The sequence below is a fragment of the Asterias rubens genome, chromosome 2, assembly GCF_902459465.1.
Source record: "Asterias rubens chromosome 2, eAstRub1.3, whole genome shotgun sequence".
Classification (NCBI taxonomy): domain Eukaryota; kingdom Metazoa; phylum Echinodermata; class Asteroidea; order Forcipulatida; family Asteriidae; genus Asterias; species Asterias rubens.
This window is the reverse complement of record NC_047063.1, coordinates 6,877,009-6,891,532: the sequence shown is the minus strand read 5'-3', so window position 1 is coordinate 6,891,532 and position 14,524 is coordinate 6,877,009. Positions and strand designations below refer to the sequence as shown.

The 14,524-nt window shown below is 37.4% G+C and overlaps 1 protein-coding gene across 2 annotated transcripts in view; it reads left to right on the top strand.

Annotated features, from left to right (window-relative positions):
• The first annotated feature begins 7,412 nt into the window (after window positions 1–7,412).
• The window catches only part of LOC117303658 (slowpoke-binding protein-like), a 41,549-nt gene continuing 34,437 nt past the window's right edge, over window positions 7,413–14,524 (top strand). For both annotated transcript variants that reach the window (XM_033787914.1, XM_033787904.1), the window contains exon 1: window positions 7,413–7,602. In XM_033787914.1, the coding sequence (XP_033643805.1) occupies window positions 7,573–7,602 (30 nt within the window). In that variant the 5' untranslated portion in view covers window positions 7,413–7,572. The remainder of the gene's footprint in view (window positions 7,603–14,524) is intronic.

Sequence of the window (14,524 nt, the reverse complement as noted above, 5' to 3'; positions counted from 1 at the left end):
TTAATTTGAAATGTTTTCAAAGTAAACTCAATAAATCTTAAGATTTTTTTTCGCAAATGTCTTCCTTAGATCCCAAACCATCATACCTAGGCGCCCCTAATGAATAGATTGGCTAATTAGCTCAGCCCAACTATTTAAACATTTGCATAATATAGCCCGTATAACGCACATTCTATATACGAAAAAAGCGCAAGTATCGAATAGTACCAATTTTAATTTGAAATGTTTTCAAAGTAAAATCGATAAATCTTAAGATTTTTCTTCACAGATATCTTCCTTAGATCCCAAACCATCATACCTAGGCGCCCCTAATGAATTTATTGGCTAATTAGCTCAGCCCAACTAATTAAACATTTGCATAATATAGCCCGTATAACGCACATTCTATATACGAAAAAAGCGCAAGTATCGAATAGTACCAATTTTAATTTGAAATGTTTTCAACGTAAAATCAATAAATCTTCAGATTTTTCTTCGCAGATGTCTTCCCTAGATCCCAAACCATCATACCTAGGCGCCCCTAATGAATAGATTGGCTAATTAGCTCAGCCCAACTAATTAAACATTTGCATAATATAGGCCGTATACGCATTTTCTAAAATACGAAAAAAACGCATGTATCGAATAGTACCAATTTTAATTTAAAATGTTTTCAAAGTAAAATCAATAAATCTTAAGATTTTTTTCGCAGATGTCTTTCTTAGATCCCAAACCATCATACCTAGGCGCCCCTAATGAATAGATTGGCTACTTAGTTCAGCCCAACTAATTAAACATTTGCGTAATATAGCCCGTATAACGCACATTCTACATACGAAAAAGCGCAAGTATCGAATAGTACAAATTTTAATTTGAAATGTTTTCGAAGTAAAATCGATAAATCTGAAGATTTTTCTTCACAGATGTCTTCCCTAGATCCCAAACCATTATACCTAGGCGCGCCTAAGAACTTAATTGGCTAATTAGCTCAGCCCAACTATTTAAACATTTGCATAATATAGCCCGTATAACGCACATTCTACATACGAAAAAGCGCGCAAGTATCGACTAGTACCAATTTTAATTTGAAATGTTTTCAAAGTTAAATCATTAAATCTTAAGATTTTTCTTCACAGATATCTTCCTTAGATCCCAAACCATCATACCTGGGCGCCCCTAATGAATACTTTGGCTAATTAGCTCAGCCAAACTAATTAAACATTTGCATAATATAGCCCGTATAACGCACATTCTATATACGAAAAAAGCGCAAGTATCGACTAGTACCAATTTTAATTTGAATTGTTTTCAAAGTAAAATCAATAAATCTTAAGATTTTTTTTCACAGATGTCTTCCTTAGATCCCAAACCATCATACCTAGGCGCCCCTAATGAATAGATTGGCTACTTAGCTCAGCCCAACTATTTAAACATTTGCATAATATAGCCCGTATAACGCACATTCTACATACGAAAAAGCGCGCAAGTATCGAATAGTACCAATTTTAATTTGAAATGTTTTCAAAGTAAACTCAATAAATCTTAAGATTTTTTTTCGCAAATGTCTTCCTTAGATCCCAAACCATCATACCTAGGCGCCCCTAATGAATAGATTGGCTAATTAGCTCAGCCCAACTATTTAAACATTTGCATAATATAGCCCGTATAACGCACATTCTACATACGAAAAAGCGCGCAAGTATCGACTAGTACCAATTTTAATTTGAAATGTTTTCAAAGTTAAATCATTAAATCTTAAGATTTTTCTTCACAGATGTCTTCCTTAGATCACAAACCATTATACCTAGGCGCCCCTTAATGAATAGATTGGCTTATTAGCTCAGCCCAAATTTGTAAACATTTCCATAATACAGCCCGTTTGCGCATTTTGCGTCCAAAAAGCAAGTGTACGAAATCAAAATGTACATAATAAAGACCCATAACTATAAGAGTGATTAACAAACGTCAACCGCTATAGAAACAACAATAAACACTTCGATTTATCTCAGTGGCATATGAATTGCCTTTTATTTAAACTTTTTCTGTAATTTTACATAAATTGTAATAGCTTTAACTGTTATCCCAATTGCAAAGTTACTCAAAACCATGTGTCTCTTCACTCTATGTTATCCCCGTGCCAGCTATATCTTGGCAGTATGAGACTTAGAGTCACTATGCAAGCAGTTTATGAACAAAGGAGTCATAATGAACTTGAAAAACAATACCACAGTTTTAACATAAAAATCTACAGAAAAGGGACTTAACAAAACATTGTATGGCACATTGAAATATATTTCTTTCTCTTTGGAACCAAGTTCAACACTGATTTTTTACATAGATATTAAGCTGATCAGAAATTCAAAAGCATTTCACGGTGACATCATTATAAACGTTACTAATCCAGTGTCTGCTCACTATGTTGTGTTGACTATTAGACTATTATGAAGAACTAAAAGCCCGGTCCCACAGGCCCCGATAACGAGAACGACAACAAGAACGATAAAAATACACGCACTCGATTGGTTGAAATGCTCCACGCAGAATACGCCCACGCGCATTCAACCAATCGAGCGCGTGCATTTTTATCGTTCTGGTTGTCTTTCTCTTTGTCGGGGCCTGTGTGACCGGGCCTTTAGTCCATCCTTTATATTTTAGTAAATACTTAAAGTACCGGGGTAAGGCTAGACGTGGATGCAACATGCTTCGCTGAACCATTTCTCATTGGAGAAAGTCCGAACATCTCGCCTGTCATAGAATACGATACGAATGAGTCCATGTCACACACCACGGGTCTGTGGTGTAAAGTCGCTCAAATACAAAGAAATAAAACAAAGGGCGTTATTATCACAAAATAGTTTTCAACAAAGCACGCTGAAACTGGCCAAAGAGTCGTACGTTTGTTTTATCAAGATCATTTTCTATACAAAAAATGGTCAGCCTCTCTATGATGAAAGATGTTTTAACGCACACACGGTGCCCTTACTTGTTTTCTACTAATGTATATATAGTGTGTAACAGTTTGGTCACTCATAATGCTTCAATATAAAGTCAAAACTAAATGTAATTGTATAATAATTTGCAATGTATTAAAGCTTTTGAAAAACAAATAATTTTGATTTAGTTCGTATTAAATATAGGAAGATACTGTTTCTTCTTTTTTCTTTTCTTTTTTAAATCATGCGTTGTATAGCAAAACTGCTACTGTATCGGTATTTTTTTGTGTGTTTGTTTACACATTACTCTGTTCAAAAAGTTTACGTAACCCGATGTCTATTATGTGACTTCTTCGAATGACAGAGAGTGTAAGATACATTCGAAGCGTTTCATTTCGATCGTGTTGTGTAACCTTTCTTTTTGTAAGGGAAACTTGTTCAGCAACAGCACAGCAATACAGCCCACATGAGTCAGAGTCATCTTGGGTAATAAATGATTTATCGCTGACGAAGATACGATCCACCTCATTGCTGCTGCGTATGAATGTTGGCAAAACTCCCCAGTATTTTGATTTTTTCCCATAATGAAAAAAAAAACCAAAACATTTAGCGATTTGACGCAATAGTGTATCTGAGAAGGGCGACATTGAATCGTAACAACATACACATCGTTTAATCTTATCGATGACAAGAAGCCTGAAATGTGAGTTTCTAAGAAAAGGGCATAATATGATGTCGCACCAATGACCGCTGACGAAACATTTTCTCTGCACCGAACGGTATGTCGCGGCTGTCACATCTCCCGTGAGAATTGCACTTGTTTCACAGCACAATAGTGCAGCATATGTTTGACTTACTTCCTCACTTTCAGCCAATTGTTGCGTGTAGAAATCTACAAAGAAATCACTAATCCATCCCCGGTTGAAGTTTGGTGACAGTTTTATGAAGGATTGATACACAGCGGCCGGTATGTGTACATTTAGCATGGCAATATGGGCGAATGTCAAAATTTCGTTCGAAGACTTCAACTTTACTGCCTGTTTGTTTATTAGGCTCTCATCTATGTAACCCCAAACATTTTTTACGAAGATCTTCTCATTTTTGTTTACTGTGAAAGTATTACTTTGATCGAAAGGGTCCTCTTTGTTTGGGGAAACGTAACTATCGTCAAAATTGTAGAAGAAATTGGGATCTCCTCTCAACTCAGAGCTCTCTGCTGTTATTGGAGACAATCTGGATTGTGTTTTTGTGTGCCCCTCTGATGAATTGTTGTGCTTTTGGTATATCAGTATGTATGCTCCCTCATCGACAGCTTTGTTATATTCTTCGTCAGTTACTTGACGAACTATGTGATCATCGAACAACAGCTTTCTTTTGTAGCTTCTGTCATTCACATATGTCACGTAGTGGCCACCTTCAACAGTTCCCCCAACATGTACAACTACTGAGATAAGGCGATATTTAGTTGGTTCGTTTTAATTTTAGTCATGCACATTAATTGTGTGAGGTCCACAGTGTCGGGAACCTGGATTGTGGTCGTAACTTTTTCGGCTCTTGAATCTCTCCAACGAAAACGCATTAGTTGAATGAGTAACACTGAAGGTGCGTGTAATATTTTGGTAGTTACCGTTTTCACTCCAATATTTACACAATGCGTACACAACTCGTCGGGCAGACGCACGCATCTGAAAAAACTGTTGATGTTATTATCCAAACGTGAATTTGTTGCAGGAATGGTCAAGACAGTTGATTTAGTTGTGTCTACCGTTGACGCTTTTTTTCGTATAGAATGTGCGTTATATGGGCTATATTATGTAAATGTTTAATTAGTTGGGCTGAGCTAATTAGCCGAAGTATTCATTAGGGGCGCCTAGGTATGATGGTTTGGGATCTAAGGAAGACATCTGCGAAAAAGGAATCTTAAGATTTATTGATTTTACTTTGAAAACATTTCAAATTAAAATTAGTACTATTAGATACTTGCGCTTTTTTCGTATATAGAATGTGCGTTATACGGGCTATATTATGCAAATGTTTAATTAGTTGGGCTGAGCTAATTAGCCAAAGTATTCATTAGGGGCGCCTAGGTATGATGGTTTGGGATCTAAGGAAGACATCTGCGAAAAAAAATCTTAAGATTTATTGATTTTACTTTGAAAACATTTCAAATTAAAATTGGTACTATTCGATACTTGTGCTTTTTTCGATATGTAGAATGTGCGTTATATGGGCTAGATTATGCAAATGTTTAATTAGTTGGGCTGAGCTAATTAGCCAATCTATTCATTAGGGGCGCCTAGGTATGATGGTTTGGGATCTACGAAAGACATCTGTGAAGAAAAATCTGAAGATTTATTGATTTTACTTTGAAAACATTTCAAATTAAAATTGGTACTGTTCGATACATGCGTTTTTTTTCGTATTTTAGAATGTGCGTATACGGCCTATATTATGCAAATATGTAAATAGCTGGGCTGAGCTAATTAGCCAATTAAGTTCTTAGGGGCGCCTAGGTATGATGGCTTGGGATCTAAGGAAGACATCTGCGAAAAAGAATCTTAAGATTTATTGATTTTACTTTGAAAACATTTCAAATTAAAATTAGTACTACTAGATACTTGCGCTTTTTTCGTATATAGAATGTGCGTTATACGGGCTATATTATGCAAATGTTTAATAAGTTGGGCTGAGCTAATTAGCCAAAGTATTCATTAGGGGCACCTAGGTATGATGGTTTGGGATCTAGGGAAGACATTTGTGAAGAAAAATCTGAAGACTTAGTGATTTTACTTTGAAAACATTTCAAATAATAATTAGTACTATTAGATACTTGCGCTTTTTTTCGTATATAGAATGTGCGTTATATGGGCTATATTATGCAAATGTTTAATTAGTTGGGCTGAGCTAATTAGCCAAAGTATTCATTAGGGGCGCCTAGGTATGATGGTTTGGGATCTAAGGAAGACATTTGCGAAAAAGAATCTTAAGATTTATTGATTTTACTTTAAAAACATTTCAAATTAAAATTGGTACTATTCGATACTTGTGCTTTTTTCGTATGTAGAATGTGCGTTATATGGGCTAGATTATGCAAATGTTTAATTAGTTGGGCTGAGCTAATTAGCCAATCTATTCATTAGGGGCGCCTAGGTATGATGGTTTGGGATCTACGAAAGACATCTGTGAAGAAAAATCTGAAGGTTTATTGATTTTACTTTGAAAACATTTAACATACCGTAGTACCTGTTACTGCCTGTAACGGTTGTTATCGCGCCGCCGCACAGTGGGCCAGAATGGGATGAAAGTGCGCCAAAAATAAAAATCATTAAGTTTTGTGCAGGAAGATTCACCTACTTAGCTTTTCCGACCCGTAGAATCCAATGGTGATAATTAGATCGGAGTATGACGTTAGCAAAATACTGATTTTTGATTGGTCCTGATGTAATGGACTGTTTATCGCGGTAAAATTGTGACTAATTGCTTGCATCTGTGAATAATTCTAAGCAACCACGACAAGAGTTTTCAATGTTTGATGCATCATCAACAGAACTAACAACTTCAAATAATCGCTTTCTTGGTAAAGACGCCATTGTGCACTGTGGTACAGCTGACAGATACATTTAAAGACAACTAGCGGCAGTATCCCTCATCACAACATATGAGACACCAAGTACATTGAAATTTCCACTGCGCAATCAGACATGTATCATATTGCACCTTTCCGGCGAGCGCAGCCTTGCTCGGGTGTCGTGTTTCTCAGTGTAGCGCGCCATATGTAATACTCAGAAAAGGGGCGAAAACGTACAGTGATCGCTTCAGAAAAACTGCTCTAAAATCGTGTATCGCAGGTTGTCGCAGCTAAATTTGGTACCAAAATGATGCAAACAAGTTGCTCTATTAGAAATGAGTAGACTTTAGGCAGCAATCGACGGCAATCTTTAGTTTCCGTATTGCTGAACACAGAAAACGTAAATTTCATGTCAATGTTGACACAATTGTCAGTATTTATTCATAGAAAACTTCAACAAAAATAAAAACTGATTTAATTTCCATCAAATATGAACCCTAAACTAGGGCCAAGTGAAAGTTTAGCTCCGTAACTCAATGCAAGGTGTGTAATTTTGCTTTATGAAGATTTCTGCAACTATTTTCATTTTATGGCCAATTTCTGTGGATTTGCATACCTTTAAGAGGTCATGACAAGTCAATATATATATTTTTTGCTTAATTTCCCCATAAAATGGTCCCATGGGGTATAAGCAACCTTAAAAATGTTGAAAAAATTAAAACTAGCAGGGTCACGTTTCACCCTTTTTGGCGCACTTTGGTTTCGGCCTGGCCCACTGTGCGCCGTTGCTTCGTCATGACGGTTTGTTGACAGGTTGTTTTGAAATTTGGTGCCAGCACCAAATTTCTCGCCAGCACCAAATTTGGTGCTAGCACTAAATTTAGTGCTGAGTTCAGCCTGGTTACCGTACACACACCGTACCGTGGCACAGTTTGTGATTGTGTGTGTGGTGTGATGAGTCAAGGAGGGAAATCCCGCATCAACTAAGTAATACTAAATGGGCGCTCAAGTCAAGTCAAGAAGTGTCCAGTGTGTTCGGCAAGACCTCTAGCCCCTTGAAACCTGTCATAGGATGTCATACTTTTCTGCAAAATGAACGAATTTTGGAGAGATAACTATTGGGTAATGTAATGTGCGGAATGTTGTATTAATTTCATTGCTAACAAAAGACAAGGCGAAAATTGCATTCCCATCACAGTGATCAAAAAAAATGTGTCCAAATCGTACCATACCACTAGCTAGTCTTGGTTCCAAGACTATTGTAGCCTTTAGTCAAGGCGCACGCGGCACACCGGATGGCACGCACAACCCAAAAAATTTAGCGCACGAAAAAAGACTATCACCGCGAGCGGCGAAGCCGCGAAGCGCCTTTACCAACTCGTTTTGGGGCCTTATGTTTTTCTTTACATTTGCCAACGATTTTGGTGGGAGAAAATGTAATGCATAATGCATTAGCGTGGTGAGTTGCTGGCCAATATTGCAATAAGAAGCCACAATTACTTGCATGACATCGCAAGAACGTTCCATGCAAATTCGTCACATTTTCTCCCACCAAAATCGTTGGCAAATGTAAAGAAAAACATAAGGCCCCAAAACGAGTTGGTAAAGGCGCTTCGCGGCTTCGCCGCTCGCGGTGATAGTCTTTTTTCGTGCAATACATTTTTGGGCCTGTGCGTGCTATCCGGTGTGCCGCGTGTGCTTTGACTAAAGGCTAAGACCATTGGTGTTGCGCGGTCACACACAACCAACGTTCCGATTATGCACGGCAAAAACTGTACACGCTTGTAATGAACGAACGCTAGCGGGTGCTCTGTGTCTCTGATTTCCGGATCTCACCATGTCTGTGCTCACCAAGGTCTTGGACATTTGCAAATTGAAGGCGTGGCCAGACTATGTAAATGACTTTTAATGTATGCAATATTCATATCATGTGACGAATTGAAGATGACTATTCAAACTAGATCGAGTCAAAGGTCAATATGATCGGCGCTCTATTTTTAATAATCTTTGCTCAAAGTGGTTCCGTGGTCATTAGGCCTATTAAAAGGAAAACAGTGAAATTTTAAGTATAAACTACCTATTCAGATTATGTATACGTGACGATTTGAAATCGTAAATAATGGTCAAAAATCGAACGTAAGACTAGCATTCAGAGAGTCCGTGTAACGGACGCTTGTATGGCCCCACGGTGTGATGGAGCAATCGGAACGTAAGCCATTGTGGAATATCACGTACCGCCCATGCTGTGTCTCGTGGGGGTTGGAGGTGTTAAATCCTGGGCGCTATGAACTCCCAGCTTGCGGGTGTCGAATCCGTTGTTTCTTATGATCACAACGTTCCAATATGCTTCATTTTGATTCATGGCCCCCTAATTTCTTTTTGTTATGAGTTTTCAGGTAATTTTGATGATGTCAAAACGTAGGAATACCGCATTTTGTTATATTGACAGTGTTATTGTGTGAGTAGCTTAAACAAATTATGAGAGTTCATTATACGTGAATTTTAGAATTTTCAACCTCGATTTTGAACCGGAAGACAAGATCAAAATGGGCTCATGTCTGCGAGTCGTTTAACGGAGTTTTTAACGACCTTTCCGATGATGTATCGATTGTAAAAATCCATCATGTAGATCAAAAGTTATGATTTTTTGAAATAATAAACTTTGAATATTTATAACTCAAGAACGGATGACGTCATCATGACGTAACTAAAACAGTACTCCACTCCTAATGCAACTATGTGCGAAGTTTCAAATTCATACGAGTTTGGGAATAGTGCTTGTGTTAGTTCTTGTCATACTGCCGTGAGTTCCGCGGGAGTAGTCGATCGATGTCACGTCTCTGTTTCTCGGTGTTTGATCAAAACATGACCAATGTCGTCTTTTTCTGCAGTTATTTTCTCACATAATTAACAGTCCCATGAATCACTGAAGTAGGTGGCCATCTCAGCGAAACTTCGCCTTCAATTCCACATTGACCACTAAGCCATCAGAAGTGCAAAATTTGAACAATTCGACGCCGAAGATTGAGAGTAAATCGTTTTCGCAGCGTTCTGCCATGTGCCCAGCCAGCTCTATGCATATATGACGCATGGCACAGAACTTGGCACCGCGCCACCAATGCAGGCCTATATAATGCACATGTCCATACACCAAAAAAAACGTGTGACTGCATCGCATACAATGTACACATAAAATCTTTACGCGCAACCATTGGGGGAATTTCGTAGTTCTTTATACATGAATTTTTGAATTTTCAACCTCGATTTTGAACTGGAAGACAAGAACAAAATGGGGTCATGTCTGCGAGGCGTTTACAGAGTTTTTTAACGACCTTGCCGATGATGCATCGATCCATTGTAAGAATCCATCATGTGGATCAAACGTTATGATTTTTTGAAATAATAAACTTTGAATTTCTATAACTCAAGAATGGATGATGTCATCATGACGTAACCAACACAGTATTCCACTCATAATGCATATCTAACTATGTGCAAAGTTTCAAGTTCATACGAGTTTTGAAAGTGTGCTTTTGTTAGAGGACAAGGGACGGAGAGAAGAAGATGAAGAAGTAAAAAAAAAAAATAAAAAAAAAATAGAAATTAAGTTTTTGTTAATTACAAAAACAAGGTGTTCGAGAGTAATGTCTTAGTGATAAATGAAATAATTGGTGAAGACATTTCAATTGAAGAATGATCGAATTGGTGAGGATGTTTGGTTCAGGAGTTGAATTTTTTCGAGTATGAAAGTTCAATATTTGGTCAAGCTCAACTAGGGTAAAGATCTGTTTAGGCTTTAAGTTATTGAAGATGTTTCCGATTAGCAAAAAAGCAATGTATGGTTCAGGAGTTATGATTTGTTCAAATTGTCAACTGTAACTTTCGGTTAGCGAATGAAACGACTTCATGGCCGGTTGATGAAGTGCACTGAAGAAGTGGCCAGCAGCAAGTCCTCTAACAATACAACAAGTTTCACCTCAGTCAAACTTTTGGTTTGGCATACACACAGCTTTGAAAAGTGCACCTTTAAAGCAATGATGACGTCATCAAGCTAAGACTCCACATATAAGTTGCTATTGTGAGGGAGATTATGTATCATACCAATTTTGAAACAATATCAAAAACTCTACCACAGACATAGTAGAAGTATATGTTGAGATGTTTTTAATCTGCCGTTAGAGGGCGCTCTTACATTTGGTGACATAATCGGTATGATTTTTTAAAACCAGACCTTTGCCAGAGTTGTATTCTGTAATGGTAAAGCATCAAAAGGTGTATGTATCAACCCAAAAGCCATTACATGACGCCTTTTCAAAGTATATTAAAGGTACTGCCGGTTTAGACAGGTCAAAAAGTCACGAGAAGGTCACCAACATCTCCGTTTTTGTGAAGTACGTAAAGCCCTTCAATATGATGTATAGATTGTCAAATAGCTTCTTTGGTTGAGGAAATATGAACTTATGAAATATTGACGAATGTACAGAACAGACTAAGTAATCGTAAGGGAACTGTATGTTGAAAACGCCTGGAATGAATACTATTATACGCGAAGCATTGCGCTCTATGGATAAGCACTGAAGCGTGACTCAACACGTGTTGTACGTGTAAAATCTTTACGCACTACCAATGGTGGAATATTTCAACCTCAATTTTGAACCGGAAGACAAGGTCAAAATGGGGTCATGTTTGTGAGGCGTTTACAGAGTTTTTAATGACCTTTCCGATGATGTATTGATTGTAAGAATCCATTGTGTAGATCAAGAGTTATGATTTTTTGAAATAATAAACTTTGAATTTTCATAACTCAAGAATGGATTACGTCATCATGACGTAACTACACATTTTTCTTCTCCTAATGAATATCTAATTATGTGTGAAGTTTCAAGTTCATACAATCTTTGGAAAGATGTTTTTGTTAGGGGACAAGGGACGTAGAGAAGAAGAAGAAGAAGTATCAATAATAAACTAGATATAGTGTTTGTACAAACAAACACTAGGTGTTCGGCTATTGTTGGGTCAGTGTTTGAATCAATGAAAAAGTGTTGTTAATAGCTCGTCAAATTGCAAAGAAATAAAAACCAAACAGTTTTCTCGATGTGAAATAATTTTATGGTAAAGCATCAAAAAGTGTACATTTCAACCTAAAAGCCTTTAAATAATGCCTTTTCAAAGCCTTTTACAGGCACTTCCGGTTTAAAAAGGTCAAAAGGTCAAGAGAAGGTCACCAACATACCAATTTTTTTGAAGTACGTGAGGCCCTTTCATATGATGTATAGATTGTCAAAATAGCTTTTGTGGTCGAGGAAATGTGAACTGATGAATAATGACGACTGGAGAAGAGACTAACTAACCGGAAAGGAAATGTTTGTTGAAAACGCCTTGAAAACAGACTACGTACGTAAAGCCCTTTCATATGATGTAGATTGTCAAAATAGCTTTTGTGGTTGAGGGCATAGGAACTTATGCATGATGACGACTGGAGAAGAGACTAACTAACCAGAAGGGAAATGTTTGTTGAAAACGCCTTGAAAACAGACTACGTACTTAAAGCCCTTTCATATGATGTATAGATTGTCTAAATAGCTTTTGTGGTTGGAGCCTTATGCATAATGACGACTGAAGAAGAGACTAACTAACCGGAAAAGAAATGTTAGTTGAAAACGCCTTGAAAATAGACTAAAAACGAAGCTATTTATAGGAGAAGAAATAAAAATCAAAATAAATTAATAATACAAAATTTGGTCGCCAATTATTGGTCTCCCATCCAAGTACTGACCACGCCCGATTTTGCATAACTTCAGTGATCGGACGGGAACCGGTGTTATCAACGCAGTACGGTCGTAGATAATGTACAATAAATTCGATTTGAACCAGAAGACAAGGTCAAAAGGTTAAACGCCTTGAACGAAGACTATTCTACATGAAGCTTTTTCGCGCTCTATGGATAATCACTGGAGCATGACTCTCCCGCACAGCTAATACACTACACGTTGTGTGTATGCCCAAGTGTAATGTTTATGCACATTCCAACGGGGGATTTACGTTGTTCTTTAGACGTGAATTTTGAAACTTTCAACCTCTCTTTTGAGCCGGAAGACAAAATCAAAATGGGGTCATGTCTGTGAGGCGTTTACGGAGTTTTTAATGCCATTTCCGATGATGTATTGATTGTAAAAATCCCTCATGTAGATCAAAAGTTATGATTTTTTGAAATAATAAACTTTGAATTAGTGTATCTCGTCAACTGATGACGTCATCGTGACGTAACAACTTTTGCATCATCTACTGGTTATTGTCTACATGTGTGCAAAGTTTCAACTTAATGCAAGCTTCGCATCTATGCTTTTTCTTGCAGACAATCGACAGCGAGAAGAATAAGAAAAACTAAAACTAGATATAGTGTTTGTAGAAACAAACACTAGGTGTTCGGCTATTGTTGGGTCAGTGTTTGAATCAATGAAAAAAAGTGTTGTTGATAGCTCGTCAAATTGCAAAGAAAACAATACCAAACAGTTTTCTCGATGTCTAATAATTTTATGGTAAAGCTTCAAAAAGTGTACATTTCAACCTAACAGCCTTTAAATACTGCCTTTTCAAAGCATTTTACAGGCTCTTCCAGTTTAAAAAGGTCAAAAAGTCAAGAAAACGTCACCAACACACCCATTTGTGTGGAATACGTGAGGCCCTTTCATATGATGTATAGATTGTCAAAATAGATTTTGTGGTTGAGGAAACGTGAACTGATGAATAATGGCGACTGGAGAAGAGCCTAACTAACCAGAAGGGAAATGTTTGTTGAAAACGCCTTGAAAACAGACTACGTACGTAAAGCCCTTTCATATGATGTATAGATTGTCAAAATAGCTTTTGTGGTTGAGGACATAGGAACTTATGCATAATGACGACTGGAGAAGAGACTTACTAACCGAATAGGAAATGTTTGTTGAAAACATCTGAAAACAGACTACGTACGTAAAGCCCTTTCATATGATGTATAGATTGTCAAAATAGCTTGTGTGGTTGAGGACATAGGAACTTATGCATAATGACGACTGGAGAAGAGACTAACTAACCGAAAAGGAAATGTTTGTTGAAAACACCTTGAAAACAGACTACGTGCGTAAAGCCCTTTCATATGATGTAAAGATTGTCAAAATAGCTTGTGTGGTTGAGGATATGGGAGCTTATGCATAATGACGACTGGAGAAGAGACTAACTAGGAGGAAAATCTTTGTTGAAAACGCCTTGAAAACAGACACGTACGTAAAGCCCTTTCATATGATGTATAGATTGTCAAAATAGCTTGTGTGCTTGAGGACATAGGAACTTATGCATAATGACGACTGGAGAAGAGACTAACTAACCGAATAGGAAATGTTTGTTGAAAACATCTGAAAACAGACTACGTACGTAAAGCCCTTTCATATGATGTATAGATTGTCAAAATAGCTTGTGTGGTTGAGGACATAGGAACTTATGCATAATGACGACTGGAGAAGAGACTAACTAACCGAAAAGGAAATGTTTGTTGAAAACACCTTGAAAACAGACTACGTACGTAAAGCCCTTTCATATGATGTATAGATTGTCAAAATAGCTTGTGTGGTTGAGGATATGGGAGCTTATGCATAATGACGACTGGAGAAGAGACTAACTAGGAGGAAAATCTTTGTTGAAAACGCCTTGAAAACAGACTAAAGCGAAGCTATTTATAGGAGAAAAAAAAATTAAATACAAAAATAAATCGTACAAATTTTGGTCGCCAAGTGGTCTCCCATCCAAATACTGACTGGGCTCGATTTTGCTTAACTTTAGTGACAGGTGTTATCAACGCAGTATGGTACGCAGACTAAAACGATCAACACGTGGTGCAGAGCGTGACTATGCTCATCAATGCACCGCATACTTACACGTGGGGACCGCAATGCACCGCATGCTTACACGTGGTGACAAAGTACATGTACATGTAATTGTAAAATCTTTACGCGCAATCAATGGGGGAATTTTGTAGTCTTTATACATGAATTTTGAAATTTTCAACCTC